The 23,363-nt window shown below is 40.3% G+C and overlaps 1 protein-coding gene across 1 annotated transcript; it reads left to right on the top strand.

The window, feature by feature from the left end:
- Positions 1-6,051: 6,051 nt before the first annotated feature.
- LOC139712624 (NFX1-type zinc finger-containing protein 1-like) lies at positions 6,052-22,956 on the top strand. Its single transcript, XM_071624435.1, has 6 exons — positions 6,052-6,135; positions 6,918-7,287; positions 15,268-15,508; positions 16,179-20,195; positions 20,594-20,690; positions 21,988-22,956. The coding sequence occupies exons 1-6, from the start codon at positions 6,052-6,054 to the stop codon at positions 22,954-22,956; spliced, it is 5,778 nt and encodes a 1,925-aa protein (XP_071480536.1).
- Positions 22,957-23,363: the final 407 nt, after the last annotated feature.

Raw genomic sequence — 23,363 nt, 5'->3', positions numbered from 1 at the left:
AAATAACCATTAACCCAAGATAACACGTTTCATCCTTTTCTTTGTTCTTGTTAAAGTTCCATTCTTGGAAACATTAAAAAAATCAAATAACAGTTCTGGACAAATAAAAAGGTAATCTTTAAAGAATGAGAGGTGCAACACAAACATCTTGATGAAAAACAGGGAAGTTAAAAATTTGTGAAGTTTGACTTTATTCCACAGCAGCCAATTGATACGAATATACAAAATGAGTTGATGTAATCGCTGTATATACAACTTTCTATATACAATTTGCGCATCAAATCTTGATAATGTATATCCAGTTTTCTTTCTCAAGTGCGGTATTATGCCTCGTTTCGGTACAGTAAAGTATTAGAAACTTTGTACGGCTTCTGTATATCTTTCCCACAATCCGTAACCTTTTTTTTTTTTCCTTTTTTGAATGATATTGTAACATAGCATCCTTAATCAAGGCATTTACACATCGCCTTTGTGCATGAAGAGTTGTAATTAATTATAATAGTTGATTTCTGTGGTAAGTCTATGATGGCAGCCTGTGGTAAAGTAGGACACTGTATAAAGTTGACCGATTACTCAATTGATTTTCTTCTACGCACAAAATCAACACGCCGCACACCATACTGCGCCGATGTTGTCGTTGGGGGCGCTATCACCACAAAAACAAACAAACAAACAAAAAACAAACAAACAAACAAACAAACAAACAAACAAACGACTGAGAGATATCAGTATGTGATGTTGTGTGTTTCCCGAAATATTACCGGTACTCCATGGGCGAGGTGTTGAGTTAATCCCAATGTCCGAGCGGTAAAAACATACAGAGTTAATCAACCTTTCAGAAATTAATAGTCTCGGTGCTAATGGGGATGAGTTCTTTGGTCAAAGTACTAGTATAGGACCATGGAGGGAAGATGGAATATTCAAGGGGAGGAGTATAATGTGGTGTATGTATGAATGATGTACGTATGTTCTTAGTCGTTGGGGTGTGTGGTGTATGAGAATAGAAACTGAGCAAGTGAGTCGTACAGAAACATACAAAAAAATCAGACAATTAAGGTTGTACAACTCAAGATTTCAGGGTTCAACAATTAAGAAAATTAAAGGTTTTTTTTTTTAATTTTACACAAGGTTAAAGCAAATCTCCACTGTTGCTTCTTTTTTTACTTACTAGTACTTACGCGGGAAGCAATCCTATCTCGGCCAAAGTCAATTAATTTTATTTACGCGGCCGCCCATTAAACACTTTCTAAATTCCTATGTAATCCATTGTATTACGATTTATTGCTATATGTTCCTCTTCTTGGATTTAGTTAATAACTCTACAAATTCCCCAAAATTTCCTGAAGCTATAATGTAAACCATTGTTACTTATTCTCTACCAGTCGAGTATGAACTTACCAGACGATACAAAATAAATGCAAAATATAAGTTGTAATTAACGTGGGAATAAATGGGGATACATCATGTATACATAACGTGGAAATATATAGGCCTATACAGTGTATATATGTATATATATATATATAAATATATATATATATATATATATATATATATATATATTTATTTATTTATTTATATAAATGTCACAACAGAGGAATGCATTAAATGCCAATCTTGATTGTAATTAAAAATCCGAATTTTCGGGGGACCTCCCCCTTCGTCAGGGATGACAGTGTGAATTTCGCACCGTCATCCCTGACGAAGGGGGAGGACCCCCGAAAATTCGGATTTTTAGTTAAAATCAAGATTGGCATTTAATGCATTCCTCTGTTGTGACATTATTATTGCTATTTCTAGTACTGCCAATACGCGGAGCAACTACCATATTTGTATATATAATATACATATACATTTATATATAGTATACATACATATACATACACACACACAACACACACGCAACACACAGTTGAACCCCCAGTCAATCTTAATTGAAAAGTGCTCTAGCACGGACATGTCGGTGGATGAAATGTTGAGAAAATAAATCATCTGAAAATAATCAAGCAAAATACTAAGAATTGTGAATACTAGTAGAAAAGAAAAAATGAGTGCATGCATCACACACACATTGGCGTTTGTGATTTCAGTTCATCTGCGCATGCGGAGTGGCGTTCTGACATTCCAGGACGGAAGCGGAAATCGAATGGGGAAAACCAAAGATATTTTCTCCTCTCTTCCTCTAGAGGGCGAAGTATATAATGGTACTAGAGATTTCATGGGGGCTGCCATTACCCATTTAGAAAAGGCGGACTTTGCGTACTGAAGTAACAATTTAGAGCTCTGACCTGTAAATGAAATGGGATGTCCCAGACCCCTTCACAAATTCGTACCAAAGATACCAGAATAAATAAAGAAAAAACAATAATTAAAAATCGATAATGCAGTTTGGTAAAAAAAAAACCACAACAACAACAACTGAATAGCTGTAGATATTGAGTATGAAGGTTTTAACTGCATTTTGGTTGGAAGATAAAAGCTTTTCTCATGAAATTTGAGGGGGCTATGATATACTTCATTTGGTGCATGTACAGAAAATAGGTGATTTTGTTTTGAGTGAAAAGAACTCGTAGTCTGGCTTTGCGAACCCTTGGACAGAGTTTGAGCCGAAGAACCCGCCTTGGAAATTTGACGGATGAAAAGGTATATCTCACTTATCCAGGATAGTGAAGATGAAACACCTCATTTCTCCCAGCTATTTTACAGAATTTTTTTTGTATTTTGAATTTTAACACACGTCTCTATATAGGGGGAATTATCTACCCGTTTGAGCCCTATACCAAAGAAATTTTCCCCTGTGCTAGAGTGCGGACTCTTCAAACTCCTCGCTCTAGTACATACTCGGGAAAAGCTCTTTGGGCAACTGGGGAAAACCAGAACCCGCGGTCCGCTGTGTGTACGTACCGTGAGTCTAATGGTAGAGCATAATGTAGTGTTATCCGTTGGAAAAAAACCCTCACCGGTGTACTGTGCTGAGGAAGTAAAACTAACGTATGTGTGTGAAATAAAAGGCCTAACTTCTTAGATTTACCACTCAACCTATCAGCAGGGTGATGTAGGACAAGCCTGAAACGTATGTGAACAACCTCCTTGGTTTGAAACTTTCAAACGTGTGAATGAGATGCGCTGTTTTGATGAAATGCACATTATTGTTTAGACATACTCCACGCAAGAATCTGCCTGTATAGCACTTATCTGTATTTATATGATGAGCCGTCGAATAACGTGAAGTGCGTCAAAATGTATGGACCCTGTACTTTGAGTCGCCAACCTTAGAACCTACCTACGTGTACATTTTCGGTCCCCATACTAGTTATAGTAGTTATAATAATTATAGGCCTAAGTACTGTAAAGAAAAGAACATATTCTAATCAAAGACTCCGTAGCCAGCTGAATGGTCATCTATGACATCGCCATTGGGCATTGACTGATCGCGTGCATTGTGTACCGATTGGAGTCTTTTGGAGTTTAAAAATGTAGTACTAGTAGTATCAGGTACAATTATAATAATAGGTTCTACTAGTACAGCTGTACTAAAGTTAGTACTTCTAAGTTCTACTGTAGATCCACAACACGTTGCAGGTAAAATATATACTAATTTCGTGGTTTGTTTGTGTGTGTGTGTGGTTTTTTTTTTTTTTTTTTTTTTTTGGGGGGGGGTGTTTTTCGTTGTTTTTTTTATATGTCATCGGGCTCTTTTGTTGTGTATATCAATATTATTTTATTTTTTTTTTGTTAAAAGGGCGATGCAGGGATTAGGGGCCAAGAATTTGCGTAACCTAAGCTTATTGTAGTAGAATTTGTACCATAATTTTATTTTGCTTTTTGTCTTTTTTCAATCCTTCAACCTCCCTCTCGAGGTATGAAAATACAAGCAAACATGGAATAAAAGCATAACAGATTTGTGAATATAAATGTTATACATAATGACACAAAGATAAAAGATGATAGATGCCTCATTAGGCCTCTTATAGGTGTACTGATCTACATGTATGTGATACACATGTAGCATAATGGACAGACCAGAATGCGACAAGTTGGTCTGTCATGTTATATACGTTCGACACTAAATGTAGAAGTGGTATAAAACACAATGTTCAGTAGAATTTCAGAGCTGTTAATATCTTCTCTTATCAAAATTAGACCATTCAATTTAAAAAAGAGAGGATTCAATGAACATTCATAATTTGACCTTCATGTTAGTAGGCCCTATATTTCTGTCCAGCGTTACACAATATTATGTTTACCCCAAACGTTGGCATAAATTTTAATAGATTACTTGTTTAAAGCAATTTTGGGACAAAGTTGTCTCTATCATTAAAGTGTTCTAAAAGATCATATTGTATTGGGGCGGGGGGGGGGGGGTGATGCACATTGGATACAGAAAATGAAGCAACATCCCTGAAAAGTAACTAATTTTACTGTGGAAATGACTACTTCTTCGACAATCGCATCCTTTTTTGATTAGCAAGTTGTTCGCGTGCTCCGTGAAATCAGCCCTTAGGTAAAAATGCATTCTATTCAAAATTTATTTGTTCCCTTAAAAAAATACATATTCATTTATGAAAAATACACAAATCATTGGTAAGTTTTGCACGGGCATCATCAATGTTGCTATTAGAAAAATAAACAACGGGATAATCTGCATGCAGTTGAACTGAGAAATTTGCAGTGTGTCTAAATAAAGTATTGATAACACAAGGGGACCAAGAATCGATCCCGGTGATACGCTAAGAAGAGACGGGAAATGGAGATGAAAGATTTGAATTCAGAAAAGTTTAAATAGATCACCCTTTCAGGTAATTGGTAAACCAGGGCAAACATTTCATCTGATACTCCAATATAGCGTAATTTGCTAAGAAGCAAATTATGATTAAGTGACGCAACAAAACGTGTGTTTTTTTTTTCAAGTCTATGAATATTTTATCCCAAGCACTTTTTCTTTGTTTATGGCTTTCATCCATTCATAACTTTGACAAAAGGTGTGACGACCGACTGTCTCCGTCTAAATCAATGATATTTCGATAAAGGCTGTTTTCTTCAAGAGATGTCATAAATTGTATTTTTACAAAATCTCTCCCATAGCCTATCAGTGCCTATATATAATACACACAGTTTGTATTAAGTTGAAATGGGACGGAAATTAGCTAGAAAAATATGATCTCTCTAAAAAAAGTCGAGTGAAAATTTTCACTCTAAAAAGAGTGAATACAAACAAGAGTGAATTTCGAGTGAAATTGGAGTGAATTTTGAGTGAAAATGCTCATTTTCACTCATTTTGGAGTGACGTCAGGGATCACTCCAAAATCTTCGAGTGATCCCTGACGTCACTCCAAAATGAGTGAAAATGAGCATTTTCACTCAAAATTCACTCCAATTTCACTCGAAATTCACTCTTTTTTGTATTCACTCTTTTAAGAGTGAATATTTTTACTCGATTTTTTTTAGAGAGTACAGGCGTATTGCTATATACAGTATAACAATTACTTCGGAATCTATTTTTACACAAAAATCTGTTGATGTATACGATGTTTAAACAAGGTCTGGTGATGGGACAGTCATTTTCAAAATCTTATAAGAAATCTCAATATAAATTTGCCGATACTTCCAGTTTCACTTACTTGTCTTTACGCTGTAAAGTGTTTTTGTTTGATTTTACAGAGCATGCATGGATCAAGTCTGTCCAACAAACTCGAGAAATTGTTTTGCCAAAGTTACAGACTTTGCTCGTTATAAAGAGGGTTGTCATGGATACCAAACAGAAAGGGGGTGGAGGGGGCAAGCGTGGCCGAGGTAGAGGAACTGAGAATGAGCAGAGACATCGCGGTGCTCAACACGGGGGAAAGAATTCTTCCAGATATGACGGACGTGGGCAAAGTGGCAAAGACGGGCCCTGTGCAGCCGATGGGGGAGCTTTTGGCAACGGGAGCAAGGATGGTCGAGGTGGGAAACGTGGCGGACATGAACGAGGGAGAGGAGGATGGCACGGTGATCGAGGGAGAGGCGGGGCGCACCCTGAACGCGGCAAGGTGAGGCACGAGGAAACTGAACATGGACCATCTGAAAGGGGCAGAGGTCGTGGAGGTGGAAACAGAGGCGGCGGACAGTTTCGCGGGCGTGGTGGCCCTGATCGAGGTAGGGGTCGGGGTGGCAAAGGCGGATTAAGACATGCAGGAAGCAGGTCAGAGTTGAATGAAAGTGGAAATATCCAGGAGTCAGACTTCGACGGAATGCGACCGCCACACAGTCCTGCAGGCCAGAGTGTACCAGTCGGTACAAGCGGCCCTCCATTTCCCCCGGTAAGTCATGTATTGTTCTGTACAGCTGTAACAAATACAAGGGCTTGAGTGTTGAATTTATATTTATCCGGGATAAATGCCATACCAATGCAAAATGAACATTCATTGCCGCAGACATCATATGACTTATTGTTTTTGTTGTTGTTCTTGTTGCATTCCCCGTTGTGGAATGCGCAAAAGTCTTACATTTTGTCATTTTTAAGATTCTAGGATAAACACAGTAAATAATTTGTGCCAAGTTTTAATTTCCTTGAATTTACACTTTAGTTCCGCTCAGATTACATTTTATGCGATGTGTAACAGAGAGTCAAACGGTTTACAAAACTCAAATTGATGTCAACAAGATTTCAAGGGGTTATATTGAGGAAAGTCATACAAATTTCACAAGGCGCCGAGGGAACTCATTACACAACAATTCTTTAAGAAAAATATTGTGTTCGAACCTCAAGCCATACACGATAGCACGCGCAATAGGTGTAGTTATTTTCATCATTATTGTTAAAACAATAATATTCTAATCATTGCCAAAAAAAAAAAAATATTGTTCACTGCATGCAATGGTGCTGTATTTACTCGTCCTATCAATTGTATGATAATATTATATTGTTTATTGAGCAGCCATATCAGGCACAACAGTTCATTCCACCGCCGATGGGACAGCCCGGAAGACCACCAGTTAAAAGCGACATTCCCCATGGCCAAGTAGGACTTTTTTCATCACAGCCGTGTATTCCTCCTCCTCCACTGATACCTCCTCCTCCATTGGTACCTCCACCGTTACATCAAGGCGGTCCCCAATCATTTAGTCCCAGACCTCAACTCTTCAGTAACTTCCCGCAGCAAGGTCCGATAGTGGCAAGTTATAGACCTTGCATGCCACAGTTTCCTCCAAGAGGCCCACCACCGGCCCAACAGCAGGCTCGACCAACAGGTGTTGCATATCCCATGCACCAACAAGGGCTACATGGTCAACCTTCACGAGACCATGGTATGTCTTTTTTTTTTCTCTTGTCAATAAATGCTCGAAGCAAGACCCTCCCATGAAATTTGTGTTACCTTACTTCTCACATCATTCCAGAATTAGCTGGTTTCATGTGGGAAGATCCGTGTGTGATGATGATGATAATGATCCATGCAGCATTTGTATAGCGCCATATATATGTTGTAGGAAATGTGTGTGTGTGTGTGTGTGTGCGCGCGCGCGCGCACTTGTGTGATTATCTTCTTTAGAAGGAAGTAGAATTAGGGCAAAGCAGTTTGGGTTGATGAAGGTGCAGATCGCAAGGAATATTCTGAAGAAAAAAAAATATTCGTATCCAACAAAGAGAAAAAAAAATCGTAACGTAAAGGACGAGGCCACACGGGGTGCATGTCGTAATTATGACACAAAGAAATTGTTGTTGTTTTTAGAGTAGCAACATTTTGCGATCTATATTTTTAAATTGAAGCAGGATATTGAAATAAACCAAATTAATTTCGATAACAGATATTTTTATTACAGAGTGGGACGATGTATTCGATGAAATTTTCCACATTGGGAATTTTTCTTTATTTATCTACTAGGTCATTGTTCAAATTCATGAAATTCTTCCGTCGAGATGTTTTCATTGCAACTGATAGATAATTGCCCTACAAAGACGGAGGGCAATTGTCAACCAGTTGCAAAGAAAACATCTCAACGGAAGAATTTCATGAATTTGACTAATTACGCAGTATACCCGCTGCATGCTATAAGGATTAGAACCAACACTTGCTGTCTGGCGGAAGCTCGGTGGTCGAGTAGAGATGACGCCTGTCCGGAGATCAGGAGGTCGTAGGTTCGAATCCTGCTCGAGAATGTACGCCCATGATTTTTTATCATGGCTACCACTAAAACACTGATCAATTCAGTGCTTATTTACGTCGATGTAGGGCAATTTGTCAATCAGTTGCAATAGGCCGTTGTTTTGACGATTATTGATTTCTAATGTTAGGATTAGATATTTGAAATTAACTCTGAAAACTCTGTGATATGAATTTGAAAAGTGGTAGATACACAATTGGTCGTTGGTCTTAAGTGCACTTCAGTGACCAATGAAGATATCTGGGTGAGAATAATGATACGGGATATTTGTTAATAGGTTTTGCAACATATTTCAAGAGGAGATAGGAACATTTTGCAATCAGTCTATAAGAGTCATACCATTCAGAGATACGAGGTTGACCATCATGGTTTCCAGTTTATTTCTGGTTTGAAAGACTCTAGTTCTAACTCTGATTTTAGTTCATACTCCTTCCATGGGTGATTTACACAAAATAACATAACTTTGTTTGAATTTTGTTTTTTTTTTTAAAGATAATATGCGTTCTTTGTGAAAACTAAATATTGAAACATACATTGGTTTTGGGATTGTGAAAAGGTACGCAAGATATGTGCAAGAGTTGAATAATGCGAGTTGGGGAAAACACGTGTTATTGGATGCCAGGTATTTTGTATTAAATGACTAAACGAACGTTAATTTTTTTTTTCGGAGGTCAAAGGGGCTCTACTGTCTTTTCGTGATTTAAAGAACATTTCTGGATTGCAAAAAAAAAAAAAAAAAATTTCGGAGGTCAAAGGGGCTCTACTGTCTTTTCGTGATTTAAAGAACATTTCTGGATTGCAAAAAAGAAAAAAAAAGCACAAAAATGAAGAAATAACACTTACGTAAGGAAAAATTGAAATGTATTGTTGATTTGGAAAACTACAAAATGATGTATTGTACGACATTATCCGATAATGCAAAAGGTGCCAATCAACTGAATTCAGATGATGTGATGATGATGATGGTGTGTGTGCGTCTGTATATGAGTTTAGTATAGATGTATGCAAATACAGTTTTCGTATGTATTTTTTCCAACTTTGGAATGCTTCAATACAAGGGCTTTTCATGCCTCCGCCACGAAGTGGTGCCGGAGGCATTATGTTTTCGGGTTGTCCGTCCGTAATGAATTTTGTGGACAAGGTAACTATCAAAACCTTTTGAGGTATCCTATTAGGGGGTGAAGTTGGTGAATTAGGGGGTGAAGTTGTGCCTATCAAGATTTGGGTGCACATGCTCAAGGTCAAAGGTCAAAAGGTCAAGGTAGAATACATAAAATTTCACTTTTTCCATCACATCTATGCAATGCCTGAAGATGTCTTGAAACTGAGTGTATACATTTATTACCCAATTAAGATTCTCTGGTGAAAGTTTTGGTCATGAGGTCATGAAACTTGGCATGTATGTGTATTAGGGGGTGAAGTTGTGCCTATCAAGTTTTGGGTGCACATGCTCAAGGTCAAAGGTCAAAAGGTCAAGGTAAAATACATAACATTTCACTTTTTCCATCACATCTATGCAATTCCTGAAGATGTCTTGAAACTGAGTGTATACATTCATTACCCAATTAAGATTCTCTGGTGAAAGTTTTGATCATGAGGTCAAAGGTCAAAGGTCAAGTAAAATATTAAAACTTCACCTTTTTTCTCTGTACTTTGGAAATTGTTTAAGGTCTCTTCATGGAACATAGTATATATACATGTACTGACTGCCAGTGATTATCTAGAGAATTTAGGGTTCATGGGGTCAAAGGTTAGGGGTCAAAGGTCAAGGGCAACACTTCAAAATTTACTTTTTCCCTCATGTTTATGCAATGCCAGCAGGATTATTTTTTTACACTAGGTGTATGCATGTTTAACCTAATAGAGACTATCTGGATTTTTTTTCTTTTGTTTTTGCCTCAAAGGTCAAAAGGTCAAAGATCAAGTAAAAGTGCTAAACTAAGTTTTTCCTCCATATCTCGGTTATCCTGAAACGTACCACATATTTATGCATCTTCTGCCTGACGGTGATTATCTTATGAATTTTAAAGTCAAAGGTGATATGAAAATGGTAACAATTTACTATTCAATACAGAAATTGCACTTTTCTCCATACCTTGAAAATTACTCAATGCATAATGGTATGAATGGGTCAAAGTCAAGTTAAAGTCCGTAAATCCCAAATACATGCTCTCCTATTCATCCAATTAAACCTAGGTCAAGGAAGGTGAGCATTCAGCACATTTGTGACAAACTTGTCATTTTAATATTTTGCCAATTTTGTGAAAATGTAATCACACATTGTCCACATGTACTATTTAGACCTATTAGGAGAATCATGCATTATGGCGGAGGCATGCCAGTCGCCATAGCGACATTTCTAGTTGGTGTCTTTAATGATTTTTCAGTCAAGATTCTTTTAAATGTTTTTTTTTTATTTATGCACGTATCTTAGACCCACATTCCACATTAAGAGACCCTTGAGAGACCACTGTAGGTGTGAGACCCCAAATTGACAAGATCCGACAGCAGTCTCCAAGACCATAATAGTGTCTATTTGGAATGGCTTTTAAACGCCATTGGGAGATCATTGATAGACCAAAAAGTACCATTCCAACAAATTTCTCAGGACTCTATATGGGATTTTAAAGACAGCAGAGTGTTCGCTTAGAGATCAAGAAGACTAATGAAAAATCACTAGATCATTTGAAAAACTCCCTTGTGATCTTCGAGAAATCAATCAAGATCTCCCATCAAAATCAAGATATCTCTCTCTCTCATTTGTTGTACTTTCTCTCTTTAGAACCAGAAAAAAAGTGTATTGCTGATTTCTTTTATTCCATTGTATTTGGTAATAACGTTAAAGAATGGGCCGGATGCATAGAAGCTAGCAATTGCTTGTGCTAGCCTTTTACTTGAATCCGTATGCATAAAAACAAGTAATTGCTTGCTGCTCGCAAGCAATTGAGGACCTGAATATAAGAACGACCCAAGTCCAATTTTTGGCCAAATTTAGTTTGACATGGGAAATTGTAGCTTATGCATGGAGTCATCTTGTGTATAAATGATAAATCCTAATTACCCCCGGAAGTGCCTGAAATAAATGAGTTAAATCTTATATGAATGTAAGAATGAAGGACTTGGGTCATTCTTACATTCATATTATAGCGCCCTCTCTCGTCCTTCTCTCATCTCTATAGCAGAATATCATGTATATGAATCAAAGAACGACCCAAGTCCATATGAATCAAAGAACGACCCAAGTCCATCACACAAAATGGCCTCTCCACAATTAATGTAAATGTTAATTGTCATAATAATATATGTTCTAATTTGTATATACAATGTTGCCTTCCCATCACAGTTAAATAGAATATCATTGGACAAATAAAAAAGATATGAAGTTTTTTTTAAGTTTACTCGAAATGGTCTTCCATGGACTTGGGTCGTTCTTATATTCATATACTCAATTGCTTAAGCCCCTCTCACACTGTGCCGGATAGGCCCATCGTAGAAGAAGCGGGTGATATTTTGCTCATTCGTTGTTCAAATCGTCAGTCCGGTGGACAAAGTGTAAAGTTTTTTTTTTTTTTTTTTTTTTTTAAGAGGAGCGTACATGCACGGTCTAGGGGCCGAACAAAATGAAGATACAACGTACCTGGGGCGATTGAGTACAGGACAGTGGAACGTGCGCAAACGCATGAAAAACGAATATGAGCTGCATGCCCACAGGACAAAACGCACGAGGGACAAATGGACGACACATGAGACGTACATCGAACGTCAGAGATCCATTCATGTGATGGCTATGGGGCTACAAATACGTGCATCATCTTTGCGCGTCCACCACTCGGCCAGTTCTGCCTCTACTGCCTCTCCACTTCATTTCATATCTCATCAGCTGCCATCAATACGCCAAACTTGGGATCAAAGGCCAAGACTTGATTTCTTCCTCAATATGGTGGCTACTTTTGCCAGACCTTTGACACTTATTTTTTCATTTTGGTTCCAAATATCACTTACATGATTGTATATTTACCTCACTGTTTCTCACTTTACACAGTCACTTTCATACATGCCCCGTGTTACTGCACAAATCTAGCTTTCTCTTTTTTTTTCACATGCTTTTTAAAGTGATTAACAGCTATATCAACATTGATTTTCTCAAGATAAGGCACATATTCTTCATTGAACTCATCAATTGTACTAGAAGATCCTGAAGTCAAATTAACATTTGTCTGCATTCAGAATATCAATGTCGGCAATAATTTTTTTTTTCAAGTTGGGACATGGACTCAAAACTTGAAGCAGTCTCTATTTTTCTCTCAAACAGTTTCTGTGAAACAGCAAATCAAATGCAGCACAGTAAGATGGCTCGTTTAGGTTTCCTAATGCTATTCGAACCTTGTCATCATGGATTTTAATTTTGATGACATAAATCTTCTACTCATTGTCTCACTTTCAACACGAAGTTCACCACCTCTGGGACGTGTGAATATCCAACAATTTATCTCAGCCGATGCCCAGTCATATTGTATGTGCTTCATCGCACCATGATCATGATGATAGCGGATCTGATCAGCTGGGCTCCCCTTTTTTGTGGTACAACTAGTGTGATAATGATGCTCCCCTAAATTTCTTCAGATATACAGTTCCTCGTTATTTACAACATTCTTCTAACAGCCATGATAGTAAACTGTCTGAAAATCTTGCTCTTCCGAAAGACTTGCTGTCATGTCACAGAGGGTGAGAAGGTTGTTTCCCTATGATAGTCCTTCCGACCTTGAAGCATCATGATGCATTTTGCTTTCTCTTTGATGTGCCTCTCAACTTTTCACCTGAAACAAACATTTGCATAGTGAATTCGGGGAGACTTAGTAAAGCAGCTGTAATTTGTTTCGCCTTTATCAATCTTGTTTTTATGACAACTGGTCATACAAACCAAATTACCTGCGTCTCTAAGGACCAAGCCACGTCTTGGACCACACCTGCCTTTGATGTATACCTATAGGAGCCGGTGGCAGTTCGTCACGACAGACAGGCATTGAATGAGAATGGCGAGGTTCTACGGCGTTTTTATATGCCCTTGCAGGAATCAGTTACGGCAAGGCCGGTACATATTCATTAAACATCAGCTTCATGTCCTTCTCATATTCTGTAAATGTGTTGTAGATATCATGTAGGTAAGATGTAACCATCACTGCGATGGCTGTCCTGTCCGTTTGCCACCCGTAAGTACATGCGTTTTGCCCGTTGGTCGTCTCGTGGCTATGCCGTGGGTATGCGTTTGATGTGCTGTACATAGCCGTTCCATCTGTCCCATCCCTTGCAGCAATGGACTTTAAAGGAGGCCTAGCGGATGGAAACGAGTGGGAAACGGCAAAGAACAGTGCAGATACAGGAGAAAACGTGCAACTATCGGACAAAGGTCGGATCGCGCTATTCGTTTTTGGCGAGAAAAAACTTTGTGCTGGCACAAAGTTTTCTGGCCGCTCTGACGGAAATCACCGAAAGATTAACGTCCATCCAGATGACAAAAAGGAAATAAAACGCATTTTAACGGATGTCTAAAATCGACATTCGTTTAATTCCCACACGTTTGCCTTATCCGGCAAAGTGTGACAGGGGCATTAGAGATCAAGCATTACATTGCTTAAAAACGTATACATAAAACGGACCTTTTGCTTGTTTTTGCTAGCAATTGCTTACGATTTTCCAAGCTCTGTAAAATGAGCGAGAGCTTGTGCTTAACTGGGACGTTCCTTTTTAAGTATCATTTTCAAATTCATAAAAGAAAGACAAAACTTGTGCAGGAGTGGTATAAATGTACAAGAAATTACTCCTAATTAGGGGACGAATTTTTTCGTTTCAACAACGGGAATGTCCAATGATTAGCAAACAAAATGTGATGAAAAACAGGTACAGTGTATGTTGCCTGACTTCGGTGGAGAGCAAGGAAGACCTCTCTCCACGTGCGACCTGGCAGATTCGGGCTACCGATACAAGCAGTGATGGGAATCAGCCAGTATGTGTCTGTATAGATGCGTGTGACGTCTTTGTGTGCATATAATGACTCTATGAGTGTCATTTCATAGCTCCTTTGCTATGTCAGGAAATATTTTCGCACACAAACATCCTTTCAAATACATGCTGTCACAGCTGCCTTTGTTCGTGTGTTCGCACAGGCGTGACGTCCCTTTTCTGAAAACGCAAGCAATTGCTTGTGCGGGACAAGCAAAAGGTTATGCATTAAGCAATTGCTTGAGCGTGACCTCTTTTTTTGTATTTCTGGATTTATTGATCAGATCAAAAAACATCGTGCTTTTTCATGACATTTTTTGCTAGACGAGCTTGTGCTTTTGTTTGAAGCAATTGTTTACACGCAATTGTTAGTTTTATGCATTCGGCCCATTGTCCTCAATATTATGCTGTGAATTTGTTATGACAATTTATTAGAAATACCCTGTACTTGTACCATTATGTATGATTTTCATGAAAAATGCAGATATAACATTAAACTAAAATTGAGAGACTAATTTTTCAATGATTTCTCAATGATCTTTCAGTGATCTTTATAAAAGATATGCTAATTCTTGAGAGACTGTCGAAAGATATGAATAAGATCCTTGACCGCTCATTGAGAGATTGCTGAAAGACTTCTGAAAGACTGCTTTAAACCGTTTGAAAAAAATGGAGACGATAGACACAAAGTTCACTGAACGCTGAACGATCACTTTTAGGAATCGTGATGGACCTCGGAGATCATTGAAAATTTACTGAATGATCATTGAGACATCTGCTGATTTTTACGATATTTCAGTAGTCTTTCAGAGGTCCTACTCTACAGTAGTTGTATGTGGTATGAGAGCATTACACATATTTGGTTTGGCATCCGCAAGTGTATAGTTGCGTCGAGCAAGGCCTCAACTGAGCTACGTAAAGTTCTTTGTCACTATATAGCATGAACCGTGTATTGAAGACGGGCGCACATTACAAGTTGCGTTTATTCAATCTTTGTGTGTGTGTGTGTGTGTGTGTAGATTGTGTGTATGTGTGTGTGTATGTCCTTGCGTACGCAGGGTCATCACATCCATGCGAGTTCACGCAGTCATTGTCACTTTCTTCCGATTTGACTTTCTTCCGTAGGCACAAGAGAGGAATTTCAGCACGGGAGAACACGAGGGCGCCGAAGAAACGAAAGCAACCGGAACAGAAGTCGACAGCGCCGCAACAGTAGTTACGATCGTAGTTCCATTCGAGATGAAAATGAGAGCCTCTACGACAGCGATGATGGCGACAATGTGTCAGTCGTTAGCAGCATTAGCAATCCTCAAGAGCTAGAAGAACCCCGACTTGAAGTAGAAAGTGATTCGTCAAACGCAGAAGAGTAAGAGGAAAGGCAGTAGAATGTAGTTAAACATGAGCATGATGAGGGAATGTGGGTTGATTTAGATTTTCCTATAGTATATATTTCTCTGTATACGCATATCTCAATATTCCAATTATATCTTGTTACGTGCACAAGTGTATCACCACGTTACAGAAGACATGTTTGATGGAGAGGGTAACATGTAGTCTGATTTTACTACGAGCTATGTTTTGATGACGGGCAAACCTTCAAAAAATGATCGCAGACTCACTTGGAGCTGTATCTGATTGGCAATATTGAGCGTGTTATATCCTTCAAAAGTGAGCGTCATTTCTCGAAATCCCTGCACACTACGGCATGCCAAAGACATTGGTTTATAAGTATTGATATTGATTTAAAACTCCATTTGCCATTCGCCGTTACATTGTATACTGCAGCATGCTGGTAAGATAGAGGTGTCATCTAATCTGCACCGGAATCAAGAACTCTAGCAGGTTTTTGCATCGCCTCAAATCGCTCTGAACATATCAAAGACAGTCATGAATATTGACGTCCATACAATTCATCCTGACCTTGTATTTCATAAATGTTAAAGTATAGATAGGAACTTCCGGTATTAATGGCTTCACTTCATCTTCCACTGAACTGAGATTTGAAGAGGAATTTCTGTTTTTCATTCCCACTGCAGATATCCTGATTTGGAAGAGGATTTCATAACATCGCTGATGACTAAGCCGGTTATAGAGGTTTGTGGAGAGCTACTGAGGCAAAAAGGTAGTGTGGGCAAGCTACTGGGCCAGAGAGAGGTGCCACCGGAAGCCTTGGCAAATATTATGCACATATTGGCTCAAATTATTCAAGACAAAGAATGTGACGCGTCACAGCTGATCAAGACAATACGGCGTCAAACTAGACTGTTGAAGCTTCATTTGCCACAGTACATTTTGCGCCTAAGAGTCGATACCGACAACGAGACTCCAGAGAAGCTGCTACAGCAGATTCAAACAGTAATGGTTGTATTGCAGGACATCTTGAATATATCGAACCGAGAGCAGGCAGCTGACGCACAGTCGCTACTCCTTGTGATTGGTGATGCTCTAAAAGACATGGAATCAAAGGATGTGGACATACCTGCGAGTATGAAGGATTTGCTTCAAAGTTGCGACAACAAGCGCAAAGCAGTTGTCACCGGTACAAGCATGAAAAAGAAGCGAAGCGAACCAATCAATAAATTTCCAACCAGCAACTTCCCAGACTCGGATGAAATACGCCACTCAGACCGGCCCCCATTGATACCGGAAACTCGAGATAAAGGCTTGTACGAATCAACCACGGAATGCATCAACGCCCAACTCCAGATGACAAGAGAGAGATTCGCAGCTGCCATCCGAGAAAGAATTTCGCGATATCATGCATTGTATGATTCGAATAATTTTTCACCTGATGAGTTGAACAGGGTTCCTGTCTATCAAAATGTGACATTGAGGAGCATTGTCGAGTCCAGCGAACAGCGCATCGGATTGACGTACCGCATGCACTTTGACAACAGTCCATTTCAAAGTGTGAAGTGGGATACGAGCACACAACTTTTGAAAGGATCAGTTGTTTGCCTTTCTTTTGATCACTTCAAAACTTTGGTTTACGGAATCGTGAGCAAAAGACAGGCAAAATGGCTCAGGCAAGGCTTAGTGGAATTGCACATTCCACATAAGGAGGACGTTGTTTCTCTTCTTGTTCATGACACTTTCTACATGATTGATTGTCGTGTCATGGAAGATGGCGTAATAAATGTCCTTTCAACTCTGCGACTCTTGACGGATGTCACCATGCCGCTTCAGAATCACTTCATTGGTATGGATTCACCGCAGAAAGCCGCATCATTCTGCCGGGATGACGACAGTAGTTGTTTGTATGATCTGAGCCAACTTGTCAAGGAAGAGATCCAACACAAGAGCGTTAAAGCCAGGGCAACATCTGTTCCACTCACTGACGTCAAGTGCTGGCCTGAAGTAACATCTTCATGCCTCGATGAATTCCAGATGAAAGCCATGAGAGCAGCACTGACTCAAGAGTTCACTGCCATTGCGGGCACGCCAGGCACAGGAAAGCGTTACCTTGGTCTCAAGATCATTGAAATTCTTCTTCAGAATCGTCATGAATGGGGACGAAGCATTGGAAGTACATCGTGTTCTCGAGCAGATGTTGACAGCGGTCCTATTCTAGTCCTAAGTGCCGATGACTCAAGCTTGGATCACTTCCTCAAAGGCGTACTAACATTCCAAGATAAAGGGATTATTAGGTTTGGAAGCAAGAGCAGTGATCCACAGATCAATGCTATTGATGCGAGCAATGTAGCCAGAACATCGGCTGGTGCATCAAAACAGCCAGGTGTAGAGGAACTCAGGACGAAACTCTCTCAACTGCACAGAAATATCAAGGAAGCGAAGGGCACAATCCTACAAGCCAGCTCCCTGAGACCTGTCATGGATGAACATCACTTTGAAAGCATCAGTCAAAATGGAGGTATGGCTGCCTGGATTCTACCTGAGGAAATGCAAGATGGCCATGCGACCGATGATACTTCAGTCGGAAACATCCACGGAGAGGAGAGAGAGTGGACAGAGTGTAGTCTTGCAGTAGCTTACGATCCAAAGGAAAGAGCAAAACAAGGCAAGGAAAAAGAAAGCAAAATGGTATTGCGGCAACTTAGGCATCATGATGTGATGAAGAAGGAAAAGGTTCAGTGCATCACAAATCTTTGGTCCTTGCCTCTTCATGAGAAATGGAAGATCTACAGATTCTGGGTTGCCATGTATGAGCAGGAGGTATCACACCGCGTTCTAGATATTTGCCAGGAAGTAGACAACATCATGCATGAAGTGGCAAAGGGGTGCCGTGCCAGTGAATACAGTGTGTTTCGGGCTGCATCTGTGCTTGGCATGACTGCTTCTGCCACAGTAGCAAATCACGATGTTTTGAGATATGTCCAGCCACGGATAATCATAGTCGACCAAGCCCAAGATGTGGCTGAGGCTGTCCTTATCTCTACACTTTCTCCGGATTGCAGACAGCTGATATTGCTTGGAGAATGTGTGCCAAATGTGGAGCCTGATGTTGCTGTGAGTGCCTTGGCAAGCAGGAGTGATGTGAAGATTTCTTTCTTCCAACGCATTCTGGATAAGAACTATGCAGTTAACAACTTGAAGATTCAGCATCGCATGAGACCGGAGATTTCAAAATTCTTGAAGAGAGAAATGTATCCTGATCTGATGGATGGCAGTAGCGTGACCAGGTTTTCCAACGTGCCGGGTGTTGCGGAGAATGTGTACTTCTTGCGCCATGGTCTTACTGGAAATGAAGCGAGCAAACACGAAGCTGAATTCTTGTCTGAGCTGTGCCAATACGTCACGCTCCAAGGGCATAATGGTGATATTTCTATCCTCGTGAATTCTGTCAAACAGCAAGAGCAAGTCAAGGAGATACTTGGGAAAGCAGATCTCCAGCACGTCGTTGTGGATCTTCTCGACACTTTCCAGGGTGAAAGCGATCTTGTGTTGCTCGCAACTTACGGAATGTACCAGATCCGTGATGGACGATTGCGAAACGAAGTACGGATGAAGAGAGCACTCACTCGTGCAAGAAAGGGTCTCTATGTCATATCTAACATTGATGTTCTGGCCAAAAAGTCTGCGTCTATTCTGACGTGCTTTGAGGAAGCTGAACGTTTGAATAGAGGAGGACCACAGCTGACACTGACTTGCAGTACTCACCGTGACCAGTCAACGCTAGCTTCCAAGCCCGGGGATATCAGAAAGCGAATACAGCTCAAAGGATGCGGAAACATATGTCATGCACGACTGAAATGTGGACATAGCTGTAAACTGCCATGCCACAAACACGACAACAAACAAATGGGAAACTACCGGTGCGAGCAACCATGTCAGAAACTAATTTGCGCTGCAGGTCACAAGTGCACAAAAAAGTGCTTTGAGAAATGTGACAAAGAGTGCAACAAAGACTCCCAAAGAGAACTAGGATGTGGCCACTCTCAACTGGCGCCATGTTCTCTTCCCACTGAAATGATTCAGTGCCGAAGTGCATGTGAGAAGATCCTTAAATGTGGACATCAATGTCCAAATACGTGTGGTGAAGAGTGTGCAACCAAATGTCTCCAGTACGTTACTAGTGATGGCTGGCCATGCGGTCATAACGTTAAGGTACTCTGTTCAGACAGCGCAGAAATGTGTCCCCATCCATGTGCCGAAGAGCTCAAGTGCGGCCATGTATGCCAGGGAACTTGCGGTACCTGCATGCGAGGTCGCTTACATATAGCGTGCCAGAAACCTTGTGGGCGCATCCTCGTGTGTGGACACCAGTGCAAGAGTAAATGCTCAGCCACCTGTCCTCCATGCTCAGAAGACTGCCAGAACAAATGCAATCACAGCAGGTGCACGGAACTGTGCGGGGAGGAATGCATCCCATGCACGGAGCACTGCGAGTGGCAGTGCCCCCATCAGAGCTGTCGCCAAGTCTGTTGCAAGCCTTGCGATCGAGAGCCCTGCCAGCAGCCGTGTACGAAACCACTTAGGTGCGGCCATGAGTGCATCGGACTGTGTGGGGAGCCCTGTCCAAAGAAGTGCAGAATCTGCCATGAAGAAGACGTCACCAGCACCTTCTTTGGCTCAGAAAGCGAACCTGATGCCAGGTTAGGATACGTTCATCAGACGTAGAAACTTTTATATCTTGTACCTCCATGTACAATATTCATTCCATGTTACATCAAATTGTAAAAAAAAAAAAGAACACAAAACAACACAAAAATCAACGTTACATGCTGGGTCGCAATAAGTGAACCGCTCAAAAATGTAACCGTATATTACACTCCTATTAGAACAGGTCTGATAAAACAACTACAACAACAAAAAGATGCATTTTGAGAAAACAGTCTTGCAGCAAATTCCCGTCTCTTCTTCCACTTGAGATGCGATGACGATTCGGCAATCGGTGAAAGAATTTTAGAATAAATAAGTCAGATTCCGCTTGGGGAAAAAAGATATAACGCATGTGTTAACTTGCCTATTACCACCATCCCCATCCCCGCAGATTCGTGGAATTGGAAGATTGTGGTCACGTGCTGGAAGTCGAAGGGCTCGATAGATGGATGAAGCCTTCAGATACAGACGAATCAGAAAACATTAAGGTATGTACACACGCCCATCGAATCTTTGCACCAACAGGACTATTATTTTGTTCGCTCATTTTCCGTTGGCCTATTATATAATGCACAAATACACACATTTATATATAGGCCTATGTATTTATATGCATAATGTATGTACATGAACTCAATACATGTTCGTACTTCTGTTTAAAACTTGTAACTGTGTGCCGACTGAATGCGTTCTTTATTGAAAAAAAAAAGATTTCAGGTAATTCTCAAAACACCTCGTAACCTAAATATACATGGGAGCTGACATTACATCAAACAGTGAAGTTTTAGGAAAATCTGACAATCCGTTCTAAAGTTATGATTTTTTTTTAAAGTTTCGGTGCAGTCATTGCTGGATGAGAAGGCTGCAGTGAATCGTGACGCAGGACAACGATATACAGTATAAAAAGAATTCCTCCAAATTTCATTTCTTTTACACGAATAGTACACATTCCCTCGACTTGTTGGACTGACGTATTTTAAAGACAATGTTATTTCCTCTGTTTTCTGAAAGAGGCAAGTCAAGTGCTCTTTCATTATGCTATAAAAATGAAAATATGTTGAATTTTCTGTATATTGTTTTTATATTATTGTTCTCCAGTGACGTCACAAACTATCAACATCTTCTCATCAATGGCGGTACTGAAGCTTTAAGAAGTCAAAATGTTTGAGCGCATCTGATTTTCCTCAAACTTCACTAATGTTCACTATTGCTGGATTCAGACAATCCACATATATATTTGGGTGTCATTCTCTTTTGAGATACAGTGTAAAAACAATTAGCATGCTCTCGATACAATTCATTCTCATGAAGCCAAATTTACAATGTTCTATTTTGTTAACCGCGCATTTGAATTTACCGACCATAGGTTGGTCTCTGACAAAGTCATGGTATGGTCCAAACCATTACAAAGGTTTCCTCGGGGTCTTTTAAGTATTTCCACGTCCTTTATTTCAACACTGCAGTAAGCAATTCCTTGTCTTTTGAACCTTAATAACTTATCAGTTGATATTCATATCACTTGGCAATTCTTCGGCTGATTTAGGCAATGAAGAATACATTTCTCATATAATGGTTTTCTTCTTGAGCCCATGGGTACTTTATTCCCATTATGCCTTGTACATTATTTTCCTGTCACTGCACACAGATCTTTGGTGACAGGGTATTGTAACCTTTCAAAGCAATACTCCGATTGGACGGTGATCATGTCTGTAGTTTGGGAAAATGGAGGAAGGAATAGCTTCTTATAAAGTTCAACGTAGTTTTTAATGTGCATTTTGATTTCAGCTGAAAGGCTGTCCCAAGTGCAGCACGCCTATTCGGAAGAATCTGCGCTATGGGAACGTGATAAAACGCGCCCTCGCTGACATCGAAGCGGTGAAGCAAAAAATGATGGGCAGCACGAAGGAGCTGAAAGGAAAGCGGCGCCAATTAAAAAAGAACCTGGGGGCGCTGAGCAAGTCTGCAAATGGAGGAATGGACGAGAGCGCCTTCAAACGCTTCCGAGACAAGCTGGACGACTGTAATCATCTCGAGACCGTGGTTTCGCGCCTGAATCGATGCAACTTCATGAAGGAGGTCATTGCTTTGGAAAGACAAGTAGGTAGCATTGAGGGCGCACTGAGGGAAGAATCTGCGACGAAGAGGGTAATGAAGTCCCTTCATGATATCGCGCAATTCAAGCTAGAGCCGTTGTCTACACGCCTTGATAAAATGAAGCACCGGCTTTGCGATGGAGACCTTGATCGCTTTGCCGAGCAACAAGTCGACGACATGATGTCCGAAATCATTCGCACTGGCATGGAAATCGACCTAGCCCACCTACTATCTCGCGACCTGGCATGGTGGGACAAGCATCCCGTGTTTCAGACTCGTGTCATGGACTTTGACGCGCTGCTAGCTAGCGGGAAACCGCTCACCCTTGAGCAGGAAAGTGAAGCTAAGAGCATCATCACCACAATTCGGAAAGAGCAAGGAATCGAAGAAGCTCCCGGCCTCGGGATCAGCGAGAGGGAGCGGATGCAAGTAGTCCAGGCAATGGGACTGAGTCAGGGTCACTGGTTCAAGTGCAGAGAGGGTCATATCTACGCCATAGGAGAGTGTGGTGGAGCGATGGAACGCGGCCAATGCCCAGAGTGCGGTGGAACCATCGGTGGACAACGTCATCGACTGACTGACGAAAACCGTCTGGCAGGGGAGATGGACAAAGCGCAACAAGCTGCGTGGTCAAAGGGTGGAGCCGCAGCACCCTTTTGAAGGCCGTGAAATTATTTCGAGAGCAATGGTCTATAGAGGGTGATAGGAAACAAATTGTTCTTGTATAAAGTTTATCTTTTTCATTCAACAGCAGAGGTGAAAGAGCTACTAGTATAAGATGCAAATTCACATCCGCGCAATGCATGTATAATGTTTATGCATGTACATGTATAATCCTCTTGAATTACTTTTTGGGTTGTTTTTTTCTCTTTCTCCTTTTCTCCTCTTTTTCTCCTCCAATGCAAATCTTTCTCTTAGAGACCTGCACAATACAGGCTATTATGTATTGAGATGATTCGTCTTACATTGTTTGTCAAAGACTATGACAATAATTGTCTCTCTTTCCTTGATATTAACATCATGCAGCCTTTAAACTTTTTATTCACTACCTTGTATCTTTACTTGTT

Source organism: Diadema antillarum, unplaced genomic scaffold (genome assembly GCF_040938485.1).
Source record: "Diadema antillarum isolate AM-2024a unplaced genomic scaffold, OU_Dant_1.0 seq00001830_RagTag, whole genome shotgun sequence".
NCBI classification, from domain to species: Eukaryota; Metazoa; Echinodermata; class Echinoidea; order Diadematoida; family Diadematidae; genus Diadema; species Diadema antillarum.
The sequence above is the reverse complement of the archived record's forward strand: the minus strand, read 5'-3'. Positions and strand labels throughout refer to the sequence as shown.

What these genes read in the sequence shown, in the direction of transcription:
- LOC139712624 (XM_071624435.1), top strand. Translation starts at nt 6,052, where the DNA reads ATGGACCATCTGAAAGGGGCAGAGGTCGTGGAGGTGGAAACAGAGGCG. An exon ending in GCGTGGTGGCCCTGATCGAG is followed by an intron (nt 6,136 to 6,917) that starts GTAGGGGTCGGG and finishes TTTATTGAGCAG; the next exon opens with CCATATCAGGCACAACAGTT. An exon ending in TCAACCTTCACGAGACCATG is followed by an intron (nt 7,288 to 15,267) that starts GTATGTCTTTTT and finishes TTTCTTCCGTAG; the next exon opens with GCACAAGAGAGGAATTTCAG.